The sequence below is a fragment of the Neovison vison genome, chromosome 1, assembly GCF_020171115.1.
Source record: "Neovison vison isolate M4711 chromosome 1, ASM_NN_V1, whole genome shotgun sequence".
NCBI classification, from domain to species: domain Eukaryota; kingdom Metazoa; phylum Chordata; class Mammalia; order Carnivora; family Mustelidae; genus Neogale; species Neogale vison.
Window position 1 is genome coordinate 214,314,154 of NC_058091.1, and position 20,084 is coordinate 214,334,237.

Genomic DNA, 20,084 nt, shown 5'->3' on the forward strand with positions numbered 1-20,084 from the left:
ACTTCTTTTTTTTTTTTTTTTTAAAGAATTTATTTATTTATTTGACAGAGAGAGATCACAAGTAGGCAGAGAGGCAGGCAGAGAGAGAGAGGAGGAAGCAGGCTCCCTGCTGAGCAGAGAGCCCGATGCGGGACTTGATCCCCGGACCCTGGGATCATGACCTGAGCCGAAGGCAGTGGCTTAACCCACTGAGCCACCCAGGCGCCCCCCCTCAAATACTTCTTTTAGCTGATCCTGTACTAGGGATTAAGAAGAGATTGGGAGGAAATAAACATTTGGTTGCACACTTTTATTTTCTGTTGTTGTTGTGCTTTTTTGGACATAGAAACAGGATGTCGGTCACAGTTTCTGTTCCAAGTGTATTTAGCTTAAATGTGGTTCTTCTGAGCAAAAGGCAATAATTCAGACTGCAGACACCATGTGTCTACTTATAGATAACTATCTTGTACAATGTCTTTCATTCTTATCATCCTAAGCATTTAATAGATATTTTTAAAAAGACATTTATTTCAGAGAGAGAGAGAAAGAGAAGGAGAGAGAGAGTAGGCATGTGCGAGTGGGAGGTGGGAGAGATAATTTTTAAAAAGATTTTATATTTATATTTATTTATTTAAAATATTTTATTTATTTATTTGACAGAGAGAGAGAGATCACAAGTAGGCAGAGAGGCAGACAGAGAGGAAAGCAGGCTCCCTGCTGAGGAGAGAGCCCGGTGGGGGACTCCATCCCAGAACCCTGAGATCATGACCTGAGCTGAAGGCAGAGGCTTAACCCACTGAGCCACCCAGGTGCCCCTAAAAAGATTCTATGTATGATATTTATTTGAGATATTATTTATTTAATTTATTTATTTAGGATTAATTTGAAAGGGAGAGAGAGAGCATGCGAGCAGGAGGGAGAGGAAGAGAGAATGTGAAGCAAACTTAGTGCTGAGTTCTATCCCTCGACCAACTGTGAGATTAGGACCTGAGCCAAAACCAAGATTTGGATGCTCAACAGACTGAGCCACCCAAGTGTCCCCTAAGCATTTGATTTTTTTTTTTTAAGCCTTTGGTTGCATAGCTTTATTATTATTACTTTTTGGCATTACAAACAAATCATACTCATTAACTTGATAATATTTATAATATCCCAAAGGTATGAGGAAAATACTAACATCAGTATTTTCAAATAAGAAAGCATAGGCATCCAGTAATAGCATTATGTAATATAATTTACACAGTAACTAAAAAGCTAGTCATAATTGTTAACATTTGGTCCATATACTTTTTATATTTCCCTCTTAGTTCATTATAAAAATATTCCTAAAAACTATGTATATACAAAAAGATACTGTTTCTAATACACATAACTTTGCCAGTCATGGGTCCTGCAATTTTCCACATACTTTGTATGGTATGGCCAATGTTAGAGCAAAGAGAAAAAGACTTAATCTTCTCTTTGATCCAGAAAGGAGAAAGACAAGTACTTTGATGGGCATCCTCCAAGAAACAAAGGCCAAAAGGCAAGCTCTGTCTGGGCAAATTAAAAACAATTTTCAAAGAAACTAGTAGACCTTTGTGGCAGATTGTGTGGGAGATTGTGTTTTCTAAAGATTGCTGCACCAGTATGTATGCCATTTCACAAGTTCTTCCCACAAAGTCACACTGACCTTGCCTCCATTCAGAGGGGAGTTCTTGGATATGTCTTGAACTTGGATATGTCTTTCTAAATGTTTCAACCAATAGAATGTGATAGGTATGACACTGCACGATTTCCAAGTCTGGGCATAGAAGGAAATCCAACTTCTGCCTGGTTCTCTCTTCCTTTCTCAGGGGACCTGCCTTTTGGAATCAGCCATCATGTCTTAAGGAAGTCCAGGTCATATGAAGAGGCCACATGCAGGCATTCTGGCTTAAAGTCCTAGCTAGTAACTTGGCTGACAGTCAGCCTCATCCACAATTTATATAAATAAACGAGTGTTCAGATAATTCCAGCCCCCAGCCTGCATTTAATTGATTTAACACACTAATGTAAAAATGATCCTAAGAAGGAGAAAGAAGGAGAAATGAGGTCAGGAAAGTTCCAATACTGGGCCTATGTAGTCTCAGAAGAAATCCAAGTTTCTAATAAAAGAAAACTTTCCAGCCTTAATAGCTCTCAATACTTTTATACCATGGTTATGCTTTAAGCTTCAAAAAAGGGAAACATGCCTTAGAAACACTGGCCACTATGGTTTGCCATCTAAAAGCATTTTAGGTTCCAATATTTTGAAAAATCAGAGATTTAAAAAATCATTAATGCTTAAAAAGCTAATATTGGCTGGGGTGCCTGGGTGGCTCAGTGGGTTAAGCCTCTGCCTTCGGCTCAGGTCATGATCTCAGGGTCCTGGGATTGAGCCCCGCATTGGGCTCTCTTCTCAGCGGGGAGCCTGCTTCCTCCTCTCTCTCTCTCTGCCTGCCTCTCTGCCTACTTGTGATCTCTGTCTGTTCAATAAATAAATAAAAATCTTAAAAAAAAAAAAGAAGTTAATATTGGCAAAAAATCCTTGCAGCGGTCTTCTGGTGAACCTCACTGTTATGAAGGGCATAAGCCAGGGGAGGCAAAAATGACCCACATTATAAAACTCACCCCCCACTTTGCAGAAATCCCAGCTTACCTGAATATTGAGCTGTACCTTTTCCATCTCAACACCAAGGAATTTTGATCTGACATCAAAGATGCCCACATCTTCAGTAGATATGATATCAAATGTAACATTTTTAAACCTAGTGAAGAAAGGGACACTTACACGTGCGGAACTGCAAATTTATATGTAAAGCTGACACAAGTTAGCAGAATCCTTAGTTCCATGCTTAGTGCAAGGTCCACTGCAAAAATTCTAAGCAAGTCTCAGAAACCTTCCATCATCCCACTTCCCACTCTGCTCACTGAAACTAGGTTTGATGGCTCCTGTTGGGACTGTAGCCAAGAGCATTGAAGTAGGTCCTTTATTACAAAAGAAATGCTATTAAAGTATGGCCCTGTTCTTAAATAACATAAACAGATGAGGAATCATGTTCTCTGAGTGGGTGTATTCAGGAGAATTTTTGCTGGGATGAATGGAGTAGAGGCCAGGTCGGGAGAGAAGGCTGGACCCAAAAAGCAGCACACATGGGGAGTCTGGCTTCCCCCCCGTCCCAGCAGTGATGGGGCACAAGACTCATGGTCCCTGTAACACAGACAATCCGCTGGAACGTGGTACGGGGCTACAGAGGAGAGTTCCCTTCTAGGTCAAATGCACACCCCAACAGCATACCGCCTGGCTCTGCCCCACGTGTTGGCACACAGCTTGTGGCTTTGAAATGAGAATGGTACTATCTTGCCCTTGTAAACAACCCTTATCATTCTAGACCAAAAGACAGCTTTTCATTCTCACTGATATGATTCAGTGAGAATTTGGTGGGAAATTTGGTGGGAAAGGGGAGGCTGGCAAATCCAAACGCACTGGACCAGGCATGGGAAGCCCAGTGACCTCCTGGGCACTTCCTACAATCCATAGCACCAGATACTCGGGGTCTGATGGGAAGACTCGAGATTACAGCACATGTATTTCCCCGTCATCTGTAATCGGGGGTAGGCCTTGACAGACCAAATGAAGCTCTCTTCAAAGGACACAGGAAACTGAACAGAAGAGAGTCAGATTTTATGGGCATGATTAAAGGGAACTTGTGTTGGGTGTAGATTCTGGGTCACACTCACTGGTTGGTCTGAAGGTCGTCTATCCCCAGGAGGACACCCTTCTCATGCAGCTTCGCTGCCGTGTACCTCACCGGCTTAGATCTCTTCGCGCCTTTGGGTTCTCCTTTCCCATCTAGTTTAATCGATCTTCGAGAGTTTCTGACAAAATAAGAATAAACTGTGTTATCATGATGGTAAAGTCAGAGGCTTCTAGGGGTGCAGTAAGCATGCTGGGGTGCCCACCACAGTTCATACTGGGCCTCAATGCCCTGAATATGAAACTTTCTATTTTGCAATAGGAGGTGACAATTTTCCCTAGACCTTAAAACCTCACTACTGAAATCTAAGAGGAAGCTATTTTTAAAGTGACTGAAGTTTGAATGATAGACTAACATTTTTCAAAAAAGTTGCTCTCTATTTTCTCAGGCATGTTGAACTACATAGCTCTATTAAGTAATTCTGCAAGCAGCTTTGGTTCATTAATCTCAACTGCATACTCCTAAGTAAAGGTGTTACTAAGACTCCTTTAGTTTCTTTAATAAATACTATGTGGCTAGCAATGTTCTAAGTACTTTATGAATAATCTTCCCATTTGCAAAATTGACATTTCCATAGGGCTTTGAAATAAACATTCCTTTCTTATTGTTTCATTTACCTCTCCTAACAATGCTTGTGAGGCTAGTCCTCCTCCTGCCACCTTGAAGATGAGAAAATTGAAGTTCGAGGGAAGTTCGCTGGGCTGGGTCACAGATCACATAATATAAGCGTAAATTAGAATGCAAATCTAGCTCCCCTAACTGCAGACCTTGTAAAAATGCCTTCAAGTAGTTGCAATAAATATGAAAAAAAAAAAAAACAAAATAAAAAAACAAACAAAAAACCCTAACAACCTTATTTTTACTGGGTATTATTATCTTGATCAACTTCTTCTTCCCAGGAACAGAGCAGAAGTAATTTACAGGCTGCAAGCAAATGAATTAAAATTCAGAGCCAGTGGGGCCCAAATAGATGGGGTTTAATTTGCTTATCTCCCTTCATTAAATCTTCTATGATTAATGTAATTGATTTTTCTGTACAGCACCATTTCCTATTGTCAATTTGACTACATGGATTACATGAAAATATTGCATTACATATTTAAAAGTATTACATATTGCATTACATATTACAATTACATATTGCATTACATATTTAAAAGTAATTAAAATTCGATTAGTATCGACTTTAGTCTAGGAGTAAGAACAATTATGAGCATAGAATACTCATTAAAAGTGGCTATGTCGTGTATAAAAAATCTGCAATATGTATGCTAATGGGTAATGGGAAACTGCCAAATTTTGTCTTTTATGTCAATAATATTTTTTTAAAACCACTAAGCAATTTTAAAGGCTTTTAAAATTTGAGAGAAAGAGAGAGCAGGTACAGGTGGGGGGGTTGGTTATTAAAGGAGGGCAGAGGAGAGAGAGAATCTCAAGCAAACTCCCTGCTGAACACAAAGCCCAAAGGGGTCTCTACCTCAAGACCCTGAGATGATGACCTGAGCCAAAATCAAGTCAGATGCTTAACTGACTGAGCCACCCAGGGGCCCCACTAAGCAGTTTTAAATCATTAGGGTAGGCGTCTGGGTGGTTCAGTTTGTGGGTGCCTTTGGCTCAGGTCATGATTCCAGGGTCCTGGGATCAAGCCCCACATTGGGCTCACTGCTTGGCAGGAAGTCTGCTTCTCCTTCTCACCCTCCCTCTGCTTGTGCTCCCTCTCTCTCAAAATAATAAATATTTTATTTATTTATTTATTTATTTATTTATAAATAAATATTTTATTTATTTATAAATAAATTTAAAAATCTTTAAAAATCTTAAAAAAAATCATTAGGCTGCCTTCCACTGTTAGCAAATACCAGGAGTTAGCTAACATTTTAATATTGTCTATTGTAAACATTCAAAAAACAAGAGTAGCTTTAATTTTTATCAGTGTTCAAAGGCACCTTTGACTGAAACAGACAAAAGAAGAAAGGAGAGTGCTTCTGCAGTGTAATTCTAACTGGTAAAGCCCCTTGCTTAAAATACAACAGAGGAGCTACTTGAATCCCAACGTCAATGGGCAATTCAAAAGCTCTGAAATGCACTTCAACTTCTGAGATCACAGAGGCAAATCACAAAACTGAGGTTCTAGTGTTTGGCTATTAAATAATGCAAGCAGTTTGCTTCCAAGCTGAACTGTCCAGGATCATAGAACAGATACCCCTAAACACCAGGACACCATAAACAGACACAGAATTTTAACTTACCTTCTCTTTAAGTTGTCTAAACAAGTCTTTATGTAGGTGTCATAATAATTAATCTGGTCTTCATAAAATGCCGCCTTCTCATTAAGTGCCTTCAGGGTCTGCTGAAGTTTGGCCAACTCAGCTTTCCGAAGCTTACGATGTATTCTTTGATTTCGAATGTCCTAAAAGAACAAGTCAAGGCTATGGTACGAGATTTAAGAAGTTGACTTTATGATATTGCCAATGTGGGGCAAGAAGAATGTGGACTATTAAATCCCTATTTGTGACCATTAACCTGTAGCTTCCCTCAGTGACCTTAATCTCTGAACACTAAAGTGTCCCTCCTTCCTTGCTTATACTTCAGACTGGCAAGGGTCCGTATTTCACTTTAACAGAGTTGCTAAGGTTTATTTTTCCCTTGATGGAAAAACAGAGAAGCATTTTTGGAATAACCATACAATTAATTTGAGAAAAATAGTGTTTTAAGAGGGGCCTAAGGAAGACTGTTCCAGGAGATACAAATTTCTTCAGAATGTGTTCAACATTCCACTTAGAAGAATATTTTACCTGGAAAGGTTTACATGTATAAATCAATGCATTCATTTTAGAAATAAGTAAAATAAAATAAAATAAAATAAAAAAAAACAAAAAGCCTCCCAAAACCCCAATGAGCTTTTTTATCTGGAAAATATTTCTCAAGGTTTGCAAAACAACTGAGCTCTCAAGACTGATTGGAAAAATTTTACTCTGGTAACTATTCCTTCGATTTAAAGAGAGTTCAGAGAACATTAAGTTGTCCAAACTGTTCACAACCTATAAGAACTAGGCTATATTTAAACTTAAAGACATAAGATTTATTTGTAATTCTAACTGGTAAATCATGAAAGTGTTTCATTTAAGAAAACAGTGTTTGTTTACTCTGAGTTTCCTTAGGTGGACAAAATAAAACACATTCCCCTAGGAATCCAAATAGACATGCACACACCTTTAAGTAACAATTCTCCAATAAACAGAATCTTTTAGAGGATGCCTTCATGGTAACCTTTTTTTTTTTTAAAGGCAAAAGCATTAATTTCACTACTAATTATTCCCAAAGAGAAATATTTTCCACCCCACAGCTATGGAAAGAAATATGACTTCCCTTGAATCACTTAGGCTAGGAGTACTAAATCTACTGCTCTAAGTGACCCTAAATTTCCATGGAAGAAAGAAGCCAAGCTGATTTTCCACCAAGAAGGTAACAACATTTACTTCTATCCTGATCACTTAACTGCCTTTAACATCCAGATCCATTTTAATTTGCATATTTGGATAAAAAGAAGGAAAGGTCGTTTTGACACAAGTATATACTTCCTTATCCTTGGCAAACAGATCTCATCCATTTCCTGTGATGCTTCCTCATGCTAATTTGAGATCCTTTTCTCAGGAAGTTTACCAACTGTAAAAATTTAGGCTGAGAAAGCAGAAAGCGCCCTTGAAGTGTTAACTGCATTTAGGCTCAGCTGCTCAGAGGACATTCTCAAGGACATGAGTTACTACCTCAGTGGCAGATCCTAAGAGCAACTGGGCTATATGACAACTAACAAGAAAGAACTCTCATTGAAATGTCATTTCTAAAACTAGTAAGTATTGGGACGCCTGGCTTGCCCACTTGATAGAGCATGTGACTCGATCTCGGGGTTGTAGGTTTGAGCCCCATGTTAGGTGTAGAGATTACTAAAAAAATAAAATCTTAAAAAAAACCCTCAAACTTAGTAGCTATTGCTTCAAAGTATAGATGAAATTTGTCTATTAAATTTCCCAAGCATTTATTTCTGGTGTGCGTCAAATGTCCTAATGATGCAGGGAAGTTTTGTTATTTCTCTATTAAAAGTCATCAATGGCTTTGAAATCTTTGATAATCTGTAATATTGGCCATGGCAATACAACTAGGAGTCTGTTATGTCACCTGAGAGAGTGCCTAGCATGTGACCAATGATTAACAAATGTCTGCTAAGTGAAGAAGTAAGAATACTATTTCCAAAAACCTTGGCAATCTCATTGAGAATGTCTTGGTATTTATTCTTGGATGACACGTGTCCAGTTTGTTCCAATGTCCTGAGGTTCCTCTGGATTTTCCTCTTCTTCTGCTCCAGGGGTAGCTGTGCATCTTCAACCATAGACTGACTATGCTTCATTTCTTCTGGAGCCTGGGAATCTATAATTGCTCGGCTCACCATATCTCTGGCATGATCTGTCTCCTGAAAGGGGAGTATCAAGATATTGACTTTTCTCTGGTTCTCTAGTCTCACAAATTCATAAACTGTTCAGGCAAGTTCATGTCAAAATAAAATAAAATAAATAAAAGAAATCCTCAAATCAGAGTCCAAAGGCCAGAATCAGCTATGTTCTTCACGGATTTTGAATAGGTCTTCGCGAAGAAATTATTTCAACTTTTTGAGAAATATGGCAATGGTGGCAGGCCTACTTCGAGCAAAATTATCAATGGCTACTTTAGTGCTAAGATGAGAAATCACCTTAGTAATGAACATATTATAGTGGATAACTGATATTTTATAATTTTCTGGGTGGAAGGATTTCAATTCATGGATAGTTCAGCTGAGGGAACTAAAACTACATTATTCCTTAAAACACAGCTATTCAAACACCGTGAACATCCAGAACCCAAATGAACTCTTACACATCCGCCATATTTATGGAGATTGGTAAGCCACAAGGGCAGAGACCTTTATTTTAGGAAAGGAATAATTCTCAAACTACGAACTCTGAAAAACCTGCAGGGTGTCTTTGAACCAAAGGAAGTAAGAATATTTTAGTTCATCCCAAGTTCCCAAATAAATGATTAGTAAATGAATGAATGAATTTGGACAGGTTGTTATTAAAAAACAAAAACAAAAACAACCCCAGTAATAAAAAGAGACTGGTGATCTTCCCATTTCATTGCATTAGACAACTGACTGACACAATATAAAGTCTAAGGATACATATATAATTAGATTACAGGTAGATCAATATCATGTACACGGGAATAGTTTACCAGGTCAGTGGTCAACAATAGTATCTGCAGGGCTTAAATACATTATTAGACACCTAGTATGTGCTGGTTATCATTCTATCCACTTAACATGTTTTAAATCATTTGTTTTTGCTGTCAGTTAAACACTATTATTATTCCCATTTTATAGTTGAGGAAACTGAGGCAGAGAAACCCTTCTGAGTGCCTAGAATTAAACAGTGAGGAGGTGCAGGACTGTAGTTGATCTTGGAAGTCTGCATTCTTGTGACTATGCTACATTTGGAGAAAAATTAAATGTTCAATAAGGACAGTAGGATATTCCGCTAACATTGTTTAACCATATTCACGTTAACAAACCCCAGATAACTTCAAGTTTCATTCTATATATTTTTTGAATTAAAAACAGTCATTTCTTGGCAACCAATTAAATGATGATTTATTCAGGAATGGAGTGCCTGGGTGGCTCAGTCAGTTGGGCATCCGACTCTTGATTTCCGCTCAGGTCATGACCGAAGGGTCATGGGATCGAGCCCTGTATTAGACTCTGTGCTCAGGAGGAAGTCTGCCTGAGGATTCTCTCTCTCCCTCTTCCTCTTCCCCTCTCCCCACTCACATGCTCATGCTCTCTCTCTCAAATAAATAAATCTTTAAGGAAAGAAAGAATGATTCAGGAAAATTATGAGTAGCTCTGCTAAGAAGTACCTAATTAGATAATTTTGTTAACTTTTGTTTAGAGAGTGGCAACTCTCTTAAAAGCCATAGGAGTGAATTAGGGTAAGTCAGAATGAACTGAATACACGACGATGCATTTTAGAAGATGTTGATAACAACATTCATGCAAGATTGTTAAGAATCTTTTTTTTTTTTTTTTTTTAAAGATTTTATTTATTTCTTTGACAGAGCGAGATCACAAGCAGGCAGAGAGGCAGGCAGAGAGAGAGGAGGAAGCAGGCTCCCCGCTGAGCAGAGAGCCCGATGCGGGCCTCGATCCCAGGACCCTGAGATCATGACCTGAGCCGAAGGCAGCGGCCTAACCCACTGAGCCACCCAGGCGCCCCGATTGTTAAGAATCTTGAGTCACTTACAGCATGATAATGGTGGTCTGGCCAGATGCACTCAAGACATTCGCTTCTCAAGCATTTGGAAAACAATTTTAATGTGCAAGACACGTCTCAAGTGAGCAAATACATAAGATATGAAAGGTGTTTTTCTCCATCCTACTGATCAGAACTATCTTTATTCACAGTCTGATAAGGTTTACAGTGAACATTCAGAGGCTTTCAAAGACCTAGAATTATCTTCCTAGTCAAGGACAAAATTACACTCAACATCCATTTGGTGCTGTATTTTGTATTTCATTCCCATTCTAAGGAGTTTACATTTATGACTGAACTCAGCTGCCAGAGTAACACAGAAACTTCTTCACTTTCAAACCATGTCAGTGACACCGTCCTTGTGGCAACAGTAAACACCGGACATGACGATTAAGAAAGTCAACTCACATAGACGGTACTTATTATCTTACACTCAAAGGCCAATTACCTGTTGTGTCGTTGCTGGTGTCTCCAAGATTTCTGGCAACGTGTTCCCTGGCTGGTTCCGGATCACATCAATTATCAGCTTCTTGGTCCTTACAAAATGGAGAAGCAAGAGACAGAGTTTCAGACGGCACTCTTGCTGAACCACAATCTGCTTCTCCCCTATGCTTCTCTGTATGTATTACAAGAATGCTCACAAAAATGAAGCTTTGAAGATAACCCCTTAAAGTAGAAGAGTCTTTCGGAAATTCACATGTGTTCTGAAGGCAAGTTTGTGAACGCTTTATCTTCAAAGTCTGGGTTTTACATACTGGATGTTGTGGGATTATGCTGTCAGTAACAGGGGGACAAGTATGTCATTCGATTCCTTCTCTAAGTACTTTTTCTTCTCTTTAGATGGAGACGACTTCTGATGAGCAGGAGGGGTATGGGTTGTTACCGCAGAGGATGCAGGAATGATAGCTAATACCCTACCCTCTTTCCCGACTTTACTAAAATTGAAGCTTCTGATCCTGCTTAGTACTTTATAAGCCCTTAGGAGCCAGGCCAATGGTTATTCTTCCTAGTCTGAGACAGTTATGGAACATTTGGAAGGCCAGTGGGAGCAGTGGTCCCGGGTGGGCTGGGGTGGCTTTGGCAGCCAGCTGACACAGCAATGAGGCTGGTGGTGTTTGAGAACCTCGGGTCTGGTGGATGAGCTAACAGATGGGCTTGTGTCCTTGTCTCCAGGGGGCCAAAAATAGAGGGGTCACTCAGTAAAGTGCTAGTAGCTAGGAAATTCCACTGAAAGTGCTAAAACCACAGTACTATTTCACATGTGTCCTTCATGGCCATCCTACTCAGAGCCTGGTTTATGTAGTGATGTGAAAAGATTTCAACATAAAAGGCAAAGTGTCAAGTGTATGTGTACATTTACATGAGTGGGAAAATTATTTTTGGATATAGCTGCCCTTCCAAAAAACAGAGACACTTAAAGAGCCGCCTTAAATTATAAACAGGTCTAATTGATGACGTTAGTTTCACTGTTCTTGCTGCCCTGTTGGATTTAACATCATTTCTTTCAAAGGCCTGGCGTGCCATCACTGGATGATGTCTTTCTTCTTCATCTATAGCAGGAAATGTTCACATGGCACGAAAATGGGAAAATGAAAACAAAACACTGTTCGTGTTTTGAAGCATTGGGGCCAATGACAGAGGAAGCCCTCAAAGTGAAGTCCAAATATCTTATTTTTGAAAATAGGATAAAATCCAAGAAACCATTTGTAAATATTACTTTTGTTATTTCTTATTTACTGCAGGTCTGTATGAGAAGAATGATTACAGCCATTTCCTCTGACCCATGACCTTTCCCTGCTGGGGATTTACAGGCTGTCTGGGAATGTCCCAACCCTCCCCCGAGAGTCCAAGGTGGATACATAGCTAATTATAGCCTTGGGGGAGAGGGCACTGTTCCTAAGGCAGCTGTAGCTTAGAGAGCCAAGTCTCGTTTCCTCCGCACACATGACTCCCCCTCTTCTAATCATCATTAATGTCTTCAACAGGAACATCAAGTTAAAAATAAAAGCACTGGATGATTTAAAAAATGTCAACACAGTGATGGTTTCATATTGGCAATAAAATTCTAAGAACCACTTATGATCTATCTTTCTAGAAAACTCCTAGCTCGTTTCTTTAGAGAGAGTATCTAATGACCAAAATGACCGGGGTCACTAAAGTGAGCCCTACCAGGGACAAAGAATGTTTGTTTGTTAAGGAGTCGTTCAAGCACAAACTAGCTACACCAGGTCTTTCTATTGGAATTCAGCTTTATGTCTCGCCTGTGGAATCCACCGCCAAATTTCCACCCCAGACATCTCACATGTAAGTTAACGATCCTGTTTCAGGACAGGGAACTCACTGTCTCCCCCTGCAGTATGCTAATGGTTAAGGGCACTGGGACCAGACGGATTTAAGTACCATTTGGGCCTCCTGTGGCTTACTGGTTGTGTGGACTTGTGCACTTTATATAATCCCAGTGAGTCTCTTTTTTCATTTATAGAATCAGAATCTCTCAGAGGACTTAGGACTGAATGAAAAGTCACATGTAAAGCCGTTCACTAGGGTCTGACATGTGGTAAGCATCCACATGGTCATTAAAGCTTTGCTGCCCAAGAGGCAGCCACGGGCCACAGATGGCAATGGACCACTTGAAACATGGCTAGTCCAAACTGAGATGTGTTGTAGGTGTAAACCACACACCACATTATGAATGTTTAAATATGAAAAAATTAACAATTTCTTACGTTAATTACATATCGAAGTTATGACATTTTCAATATATTGGATTACACTGACTGAAATTAATTTCACCTGTTTCTTCTCAAAATGTAATTTCTTGTGTGGCTCATTTTGAATTTATTTTGGCGAGTACATATTGGAACATTCCATTCTTACACAGCACTCACTCTGAGAGGCCTGCCTTCCAGTGAATCCCACTCACTAGACCTGCTTAGTCACGGGACTTCAGCACTAAGGGGAACCTTTGGGCAATAGTCCAATCCCTGATTATACAAGTGAGGCAACTAAGACATTAGAGGTTCTAGAGTTAGACAGAGGTTATACTATTTTTCTAGAGTTGCAAAAAACAAGTTGAATTCACTTTCCATATCATCAGTCCCTCACAAACCTGCAGAGAGGCCTAAATTGTGTCCCCATCCTCTCTTCCACTCCTTTCTTTTTGCAAAGCCCCCAGTTCCTTTCTTTTTTTGCAAGCAAGACCCCCAGTTCCTTAAGCCTCTTCACAATAAGGTTTAAACAGAATTAACAGTTTTGCTCCCATTTGTTTGCCAATGATCTTAAGATGTGTCCCCTCTTCACCCCAATGCAAACACAATAGTCTAGATATAGTTTAACCACCATAAATCAACTAACTGGGTGGAGGACTGGTTCCCTGGCTGTTCCAGCAATAAGTAAGACACCAGACCAAAGAGACCAAGGACCTTAATTCTAGGCAAGAATTAAGAGAAAAGGAAAAACAGCAGGGAGTTTGTTCACCGCAGCTGTGTTCAAGTCCTATTGTTGGTAAATGAGACCACGTGTTGATGTGGCCCCTTAGACTTGGCCATTCCACTCCTATGGCATCTTTGATGATGCTCTGACCAGTAGTATCTCTGAGTCCCCCTCCCCCCACCCCGCCATCTGCTTTACAGTTTGCCCAAGTTTGAAAAGAAGTTCATGTTTGTGCAATCTAAGGGATATTTCCAGTTGTTTAAAATTCTTCTGGCATGATTCTTCATTTTTATCACCAGACATCGAGTATTAACTTAGCCAATTAGGGCCCATGCGAGTTTGTACCAAAAGCAAAGGCGCCTTTCAGATGGGATGATAGGTGCCTCAACTGAATCACGGGATAGGAAAAAAAGTTCCTGAGAAATGACGATTGAAGAACCCAGGCAACTAAGTTTGATTAAACCCACAAATGTTGCCTTCTACTGAAACACACATACTTTGGTAGAAAAACAAGCTTAAAAAGGTCATGAGGATCACATTTTTTTTTTTTAATGTAAGCTCTACGTTCAACATGGGGCTTGAACTCATGACCCTAAGATCAAGAATCACATGCTCTCCAAACTGAGCCCACCAGGAGCCCCAGAGATCACACGTTTGAAGTGGAATCATGAGTTATCATGAGAAAGATTTATGATTGTGTAGTTTTCTATAAGTTATACAGTGTTAATACATGCCTTCTTTGCTCATCGTATCCCTTCCTTCCCCTCTCTGTCTGCCCTCTTCCCCATTTAAAGAAGAGGAAACTGATGCTGAGGGAACTTGCTCAGATGGGAAGTAAGTGCCAGACTGAGGCTGTTAATTCCAGGTCTCCCCAGGAGGCCTCAACCAGGATTTTTGGGTTTGTTCTTTCAGTATCACCAGGCGTGGTAATATTGGCAAAATGGCAAAAGCCCAAACTGAGGAACCTTATTCCATACACATGCAGAAGGGAAAGACAGTGTTCTTTCTACTCCCGTCTGTGCCTTTACATCCTTCCCATCAATTGGTCAGTCTTTCCTCTCTGGCCTGGAAAGATCCCCCAGCATCAGTTATGAAGAAACTGCTCTGCTATCATTCTCATGATTTATTCCAAGATTCCCAAAGGTACAAAGAGTAGTGGCCTTGCCCTCAATGAGTTGTAAAATCTTGTAATCAAGAGGACAGATCCTGGAAGAGTTAAGATCATCTGAGTGAACCTATTCTCCTCTTACTAGCCATATTAGCTAGGAAGGAGTTTTTGTCTGTTCTGTGCCTCTGCATAAAATAGAGATAATAACCTCTGCCTCTTATGATTGCTGAGAGTATAGCATGACAGATTTCATATATATCTATATTCATATAGATATGTAATATCTGGAATATTATATATTCCATTATATACAAGTATACAATATACATATATATTTTTATTTATCTGTATCTATAAGATAGTCCCTGTCACGTGGTAACATTACATAGGTGTTTGCTATCATTTTCATCAAATTACTGAGAATTATAAAGCTAGCATAATATAAAGTTTATAAGCATAAGGATTAACAATGTCTCAGGGTGCCTGGGTGGCTCAGTGTGTTAAGCCTCAGCTTTCGGCTCAGGTCATGATCTCAGGGTCCTGGGATTGAGCCCCACATCAGGCTCTCTGCTCAGTGGGAAGCCTGCTCTCCCTGCTTCTCTCTCTGCCTGCCTTTCTGCCTACTTATTATCTGTCAAACAAATAAATAAAATCTTTAAAACAACAACAACAACGTCTCAAATTCTTCTATGGCAAATGCCCCCATGGAGAGGAGTTACTCAACACTGTAAGGCTAGTTGTTTTGTAATTAATCATAAGAGGACATTTCTGAAAGTTAAAAACACAACCTGTTTAAGGAGGAAGCAGAATAGTTTTGTTTTTGATAGAGAAAAGCCAGGTATTTTCATGTCCCAAATGTTCTGCATTCCATGACTGTCCATTTCCCATTAACTTCTAAAAGGTGTTGTCTGTTTTTAGTTAAATTTGGTTCTGCAATGAAGATCACCAAAAACTATGCATTATGCTTGAGTTTGGAATTTGGTTTATTAGCTTGGAAAAAAGACATCACCATTAGAGTTTTCAAATCAATATTTAAGGTGTCTATTAATGAAATATCCATGATAAAAGGGCTTATGAATTTAAAGCATGTCAGTGACTAGCTACTTGCTTCCCATAATTTGAGACCTAAATTTCCTCACCTCAAAGATAGAGATGTGGACTAGATGGTCTCTAAGCTTGCTATCACTGACACATTTTATAATTATCTATTATTAGCAAGATTTTCAAATATATACCTAAAGTATAATGTCTTTGAAGGTAAGGTTTGCCTAATATCATGGAGCTAATTCTATTGAATCTTTTGGGCAATACCCAAATTCCACTTTCACAGAAGTCTACTGGGTCAATTTTTGTTTCAGGTTTTCACTTCACACTGACCACCAACTGGAGTGCTTAGTGAAGGGCTCTGCCCAGAGGAAGGCTATCTAGACCCCAGAGGTCTAGGAAAGCAGTTTATCATCATGAATTATTCAAACACTTGCCCAAAAGCCTTTCTATAGAAATGAGAAAGTTAATTCTACAATTCACACTGAATTGCAAGGAACCCCAAATAACCATAGTCTTCCTGAAAAAGAACAACTTGGAGGACTTACCAGTTTCAAAACTTATTACAAGGCTACAGTGATCAATGCAATGAGGGATTAGGATAAAGACTGACATACAGATGGATGGAATAGAATGAAGAGTCCAGAAAGGCATACATGTGTGGTCAGCTGGCTTTTGACAAGGGTACCTAGACCATTTATTTGAGAAAAATAGTGTCTTTAAGAAATGATTGTAAGACAAATGAACATCCACATGCAAAAAAATGAAGTTGGCCTACTGCCTTACACCAAACACAAAAATTAGCTCAAAAGGGATAATACACCTAAATATAAAATATAAAAATAAAAAAGTAAAATATAAAAACAAAACCTATAAAACTCCTAGAAGAAAACAGGAGTATATCTTCATGACCTTGGATTGGGCAATGATTTCTTGTACATAACAACAAAAGGACAAGTAACAACAAAAAAATTGATTAACTGTCCTTTGTCAAGTTAAAAACTTTTATGCATGAAAGGATATTACCAAGAGAATAAAAAGACAACGGACAGAAGGGGTCAAAGTATATGCAAATCATAAATTGTGTAGGAGTTTACTATCCAGAACATAGCAGCAATGCTTAGAACTCCGCAATGGAAAGACAAACAATCCAATTTAAAAAACCGGGCAAAAAACTTGAGTAGACATTTCTACAAAGAGGGTATACAATAGCTATCAAGGACATGGAAAGACCCTCAATGTTATTAATCATCAGTGAAATGCAAATCAATGCCATGATGAGATAGTACTTCATACACACTAGGATGGCTATAACAACAACGCAAAACAGAACCAAAGTGTTGGTGACGATGTGGAAAAATTGGAACACTTACACCTTGGTGGTAGGAATATAAATGGTAAAGCCAATGTGAGGAAAGTTTGGCAGTACCTTAGAAAGCTAAACTTAATATTACCTTAAGACCCAGCAATTCCATTCCTAGGTTTATACCCAAAAGAACCAAAAACAGGTGTTCAAATAAAAACTTGCACACTGATGTGCGTAGCGGTACTATTCACAATAGTAAGAAGGTGCAAACAACCCAAATGTCCAGGATAAATGTGGTATTTCCATGCAATTGAGTATTATCCAGCCAAAAACACTATGCAGAGTCAAAGAAGCCAGACACTAAAAGCTACAGAGTGTATGATTCCATTTATATGAAATACCCAGTTAGGCAACTACACAGAGACAGAAAGCACCAGGGACTAGGGACTAGAGAGCAGGGCGTGGAAAGATGTCCTGGGGTGGTAGGGAGTGACTGCTTAATGGGTGTGAGGTTTACTTTTGGGGTGATGAAATGTTTTGGGACTAGAAAGTAGTGATAATTGTGTAACATTCTGCATGTACTAAATGCCCCTGAATTGTACACTTTAGAAGGTTAAAATGGTAAATTTTGTGCTATGTATATTTTACCACTTAAGAAAAAAATGAGTGGCTGGCTCTATTTATTTATTTATTTATTTATTTATTTTAAAGATTTTATTTATTTATTTAACAGAGAGAGATCACAAGTAGGCAGAGAGGCAGGCAGAGAGAGAGAGAGGAGAGGAGGAAGCAGGCTCCCTGCTGAGCAGAGAGCCCGATGCGGGACTCGATCCCGGGACGCGAGATCATGACCTGAGCTGAAGGCAGCGGCTTAACCCACTGAGCCACCCAGGCGCCCCTGGCTGGCTCTATTTAGACACTATTTGTTTGCAGCTGTGACAGAGACCCCCAAGGGCTAAGGCAGATAGGACAATGGACCAGGTTTCTCCAGCTAAGATATAAGGCTGCCCAACAGGCCTGACTTGTATGGTTCTGCTTTTAAAATGAATTCCAAAAGTCCGCAGACCCATGGAGACTCTTCAGAAAGAAGTATAAATATATATATATAAATACAGGACACTGAGATTATTTGACATTTTATACTACCCACATTGTGATTTCCATTCATTAGTGCATGTATTTGAGTTGACTGCCTTTAGAAAATGATGTTCAAATAAAAGATCAAACCAATATGAGAAAATTTCCTCCCATGACTTCTAAGGACAAAGAGTATGAGATCATAAGCTGCTTGGCCTCATTTAATTTTTATGGCAGAACCATACAATCTGCATTTCTAGTTCCCTTTATAATTGGCACTTTCACCCAGGAACCCAGAGAACAGACTGTGCAGTTTCCCCCCTTACCTCCGCCGCCCTGCGCTGCGTTGGCTCTCTGCAAATTCAACCTGACTTGCTATTTAGTAGTCTAAGGAACTGCCTTCAACTCTTTCTGAGGGCAAGGCTGTGTAAGAGTCCTGTAGCTTGGCCTCTGTCCTGCTTTCCACTAGCAGACTTCAGACCCCCAGAGGGCAGAGACTGTTAATGGCTTGCTTACTGCTATAGCCCAGCATCAAGCCAGGGCCATGGACACAGAGCAGGTCCTGAAGATTTGCTACATGAATACAGTTCAGGCCTTAGATAATCTGAGGACAAACTAAGGAAGCCAAAAAGAAGCAGCACGGGTAGGAACAAAGGACACTGTTTTTTTCCGCCATTTTAATGGATGATAATGAACAGCTGGAAAAAAATTAACTGGAGGTGAGGGCTGTTTGAATCCTGTCGGGGCAGAAAGGAAAGCTCTTGTTACAGATGAAAACCACCTCAGAACTCATGACATGTAACTTGGAAGTAATGTGTGAAGTATTATTTAAATATGTAATTATTCCATTTTGGCCCCATTTTCCACTTCCATTCTCTACCTCAGTCTAATACACAACTGACTTATGCATCCTTTTGTTTTTAAGTTCTTAAAAACTGTATTGTTTGGTGAGCATATGTTTTGGCTTATGGTGTTTTGATTTATAGTGATGGATCTCATTCTTTCTTACTCCGTGTGTAAAGGGCTGGTATGGAACATCCAGAGGCCTTGATGGAAACAATACAGTATAAAATCATGAATGCTTCACTGTAAATCCTCGGGGGCAGAAACTAGGGTATAAATGAAAGCTGGTAAACATATCTGGGCTTAGTATAAGGGAAAGAAGGTTAATAAAGTAAATGACAGTGTTCGGTCTTACCGTGGTACGTCTTTTATACCAACACTGGATACCAGACATTAAATATGGTCTTGAGTATTTCCTCATTAATCTTTTCACCACTCTGAAACAGTTATTTCCCTTTAGTTACCTCAGGACTTTTACAGGCAGAATTAATCACTTTGTTTCTTAACAGAAAGGAATCAAATTGCTACATGGAAAACCGAAAAACAAGATGGGCTTTATAAACTATTATAATATTTAGTTTCTTCTTAAATGATAAGTAGTCCATTATCTGTTGGTCAGATGTTTGATGAATAAACAACGTATTTTGATATTTAGATACATCAAAATGAATTATTTGGGGATTCAGCCCATTTAAATTTGCATGTTTTAAGATGCGCAGTCAGAGACACAATGTGCCTGTTATGCCCCAAACTTACTTTATCATGAGGCTTTGGCCATCTATAGCTTCGCCATCCCCTAGGTCATACTTGCTTGTCAAATAGAGGGAAATCTCAATCTTTGAGAGTTGATTTAGTGCATTTGCTTTGTTAGGGTCATTGGGGTCAACTGCTCCTTCCCCTGCAGAAATAAAACATTGTTATTCTTACCATTCACTCATTGTGTTGGCATCTGCAACGCAAGATAAAGGTTCTATGGGAAAGACAGGCTCAGTTGTACAGGGATAACGGCCTTCATAAAACAAAACAAAATAAAACACATTCTAATACACTGCAAGAGACTTTTAAGATCTCTCTCTCTTTTAAAGATTTGAAATATTCTCTACTCCCAATGTGGAGCTAGAACCCACAACTCCAAGATCAAGAGTCGCATGTTCCACCAACTGAGCCAGCCAGTCACCCCTTAAAAAAATCTCTGATTT

At 39.3% G+C, this 20,084-nt stretch overlaps 1 protein-coding gene across 2 annotated transcripts in view; it reads right to left on the minus strand.

Moving 5' to 3' along the window:
- Positions 1-20,084, minus strand: part of IQGAP2 (IQ motif containing GTPase activating protein 2) — a 287,508-nt gene that overhangs the window by 4,690 nt on the left and 262,734 nt on the right. For both annotated transcript variants that reach the window (XM_044266779.1, XM_044266786.1), the window contains 6 exons: positions 19,642-19,783; positions 10,524-10,611; positions 7,993-8,205; positions 5,987-6,147; positions 3,721-3,858; positions 2,639-2,747 (listed from right to left, as the gene is read on the minus strand). In XM_044266779.1, the coding sequence (XP_044122714.1) occupies positions 2,639-2,747; positions 3,721-3,858; positions 5,987-6,147; positions 7,993-8,205; positions 10,524-10,611; positions 19,642-19,783 (851 nt within the window). The remainder of the gene's footprint in view (positions 1-2,638; positions 2,748-3,720; positions 3,859-5,986; positions 6,148-7,992; positions 8,206-10,523; positions 10,612-19,641; positions 19,784-20,084) is intronic.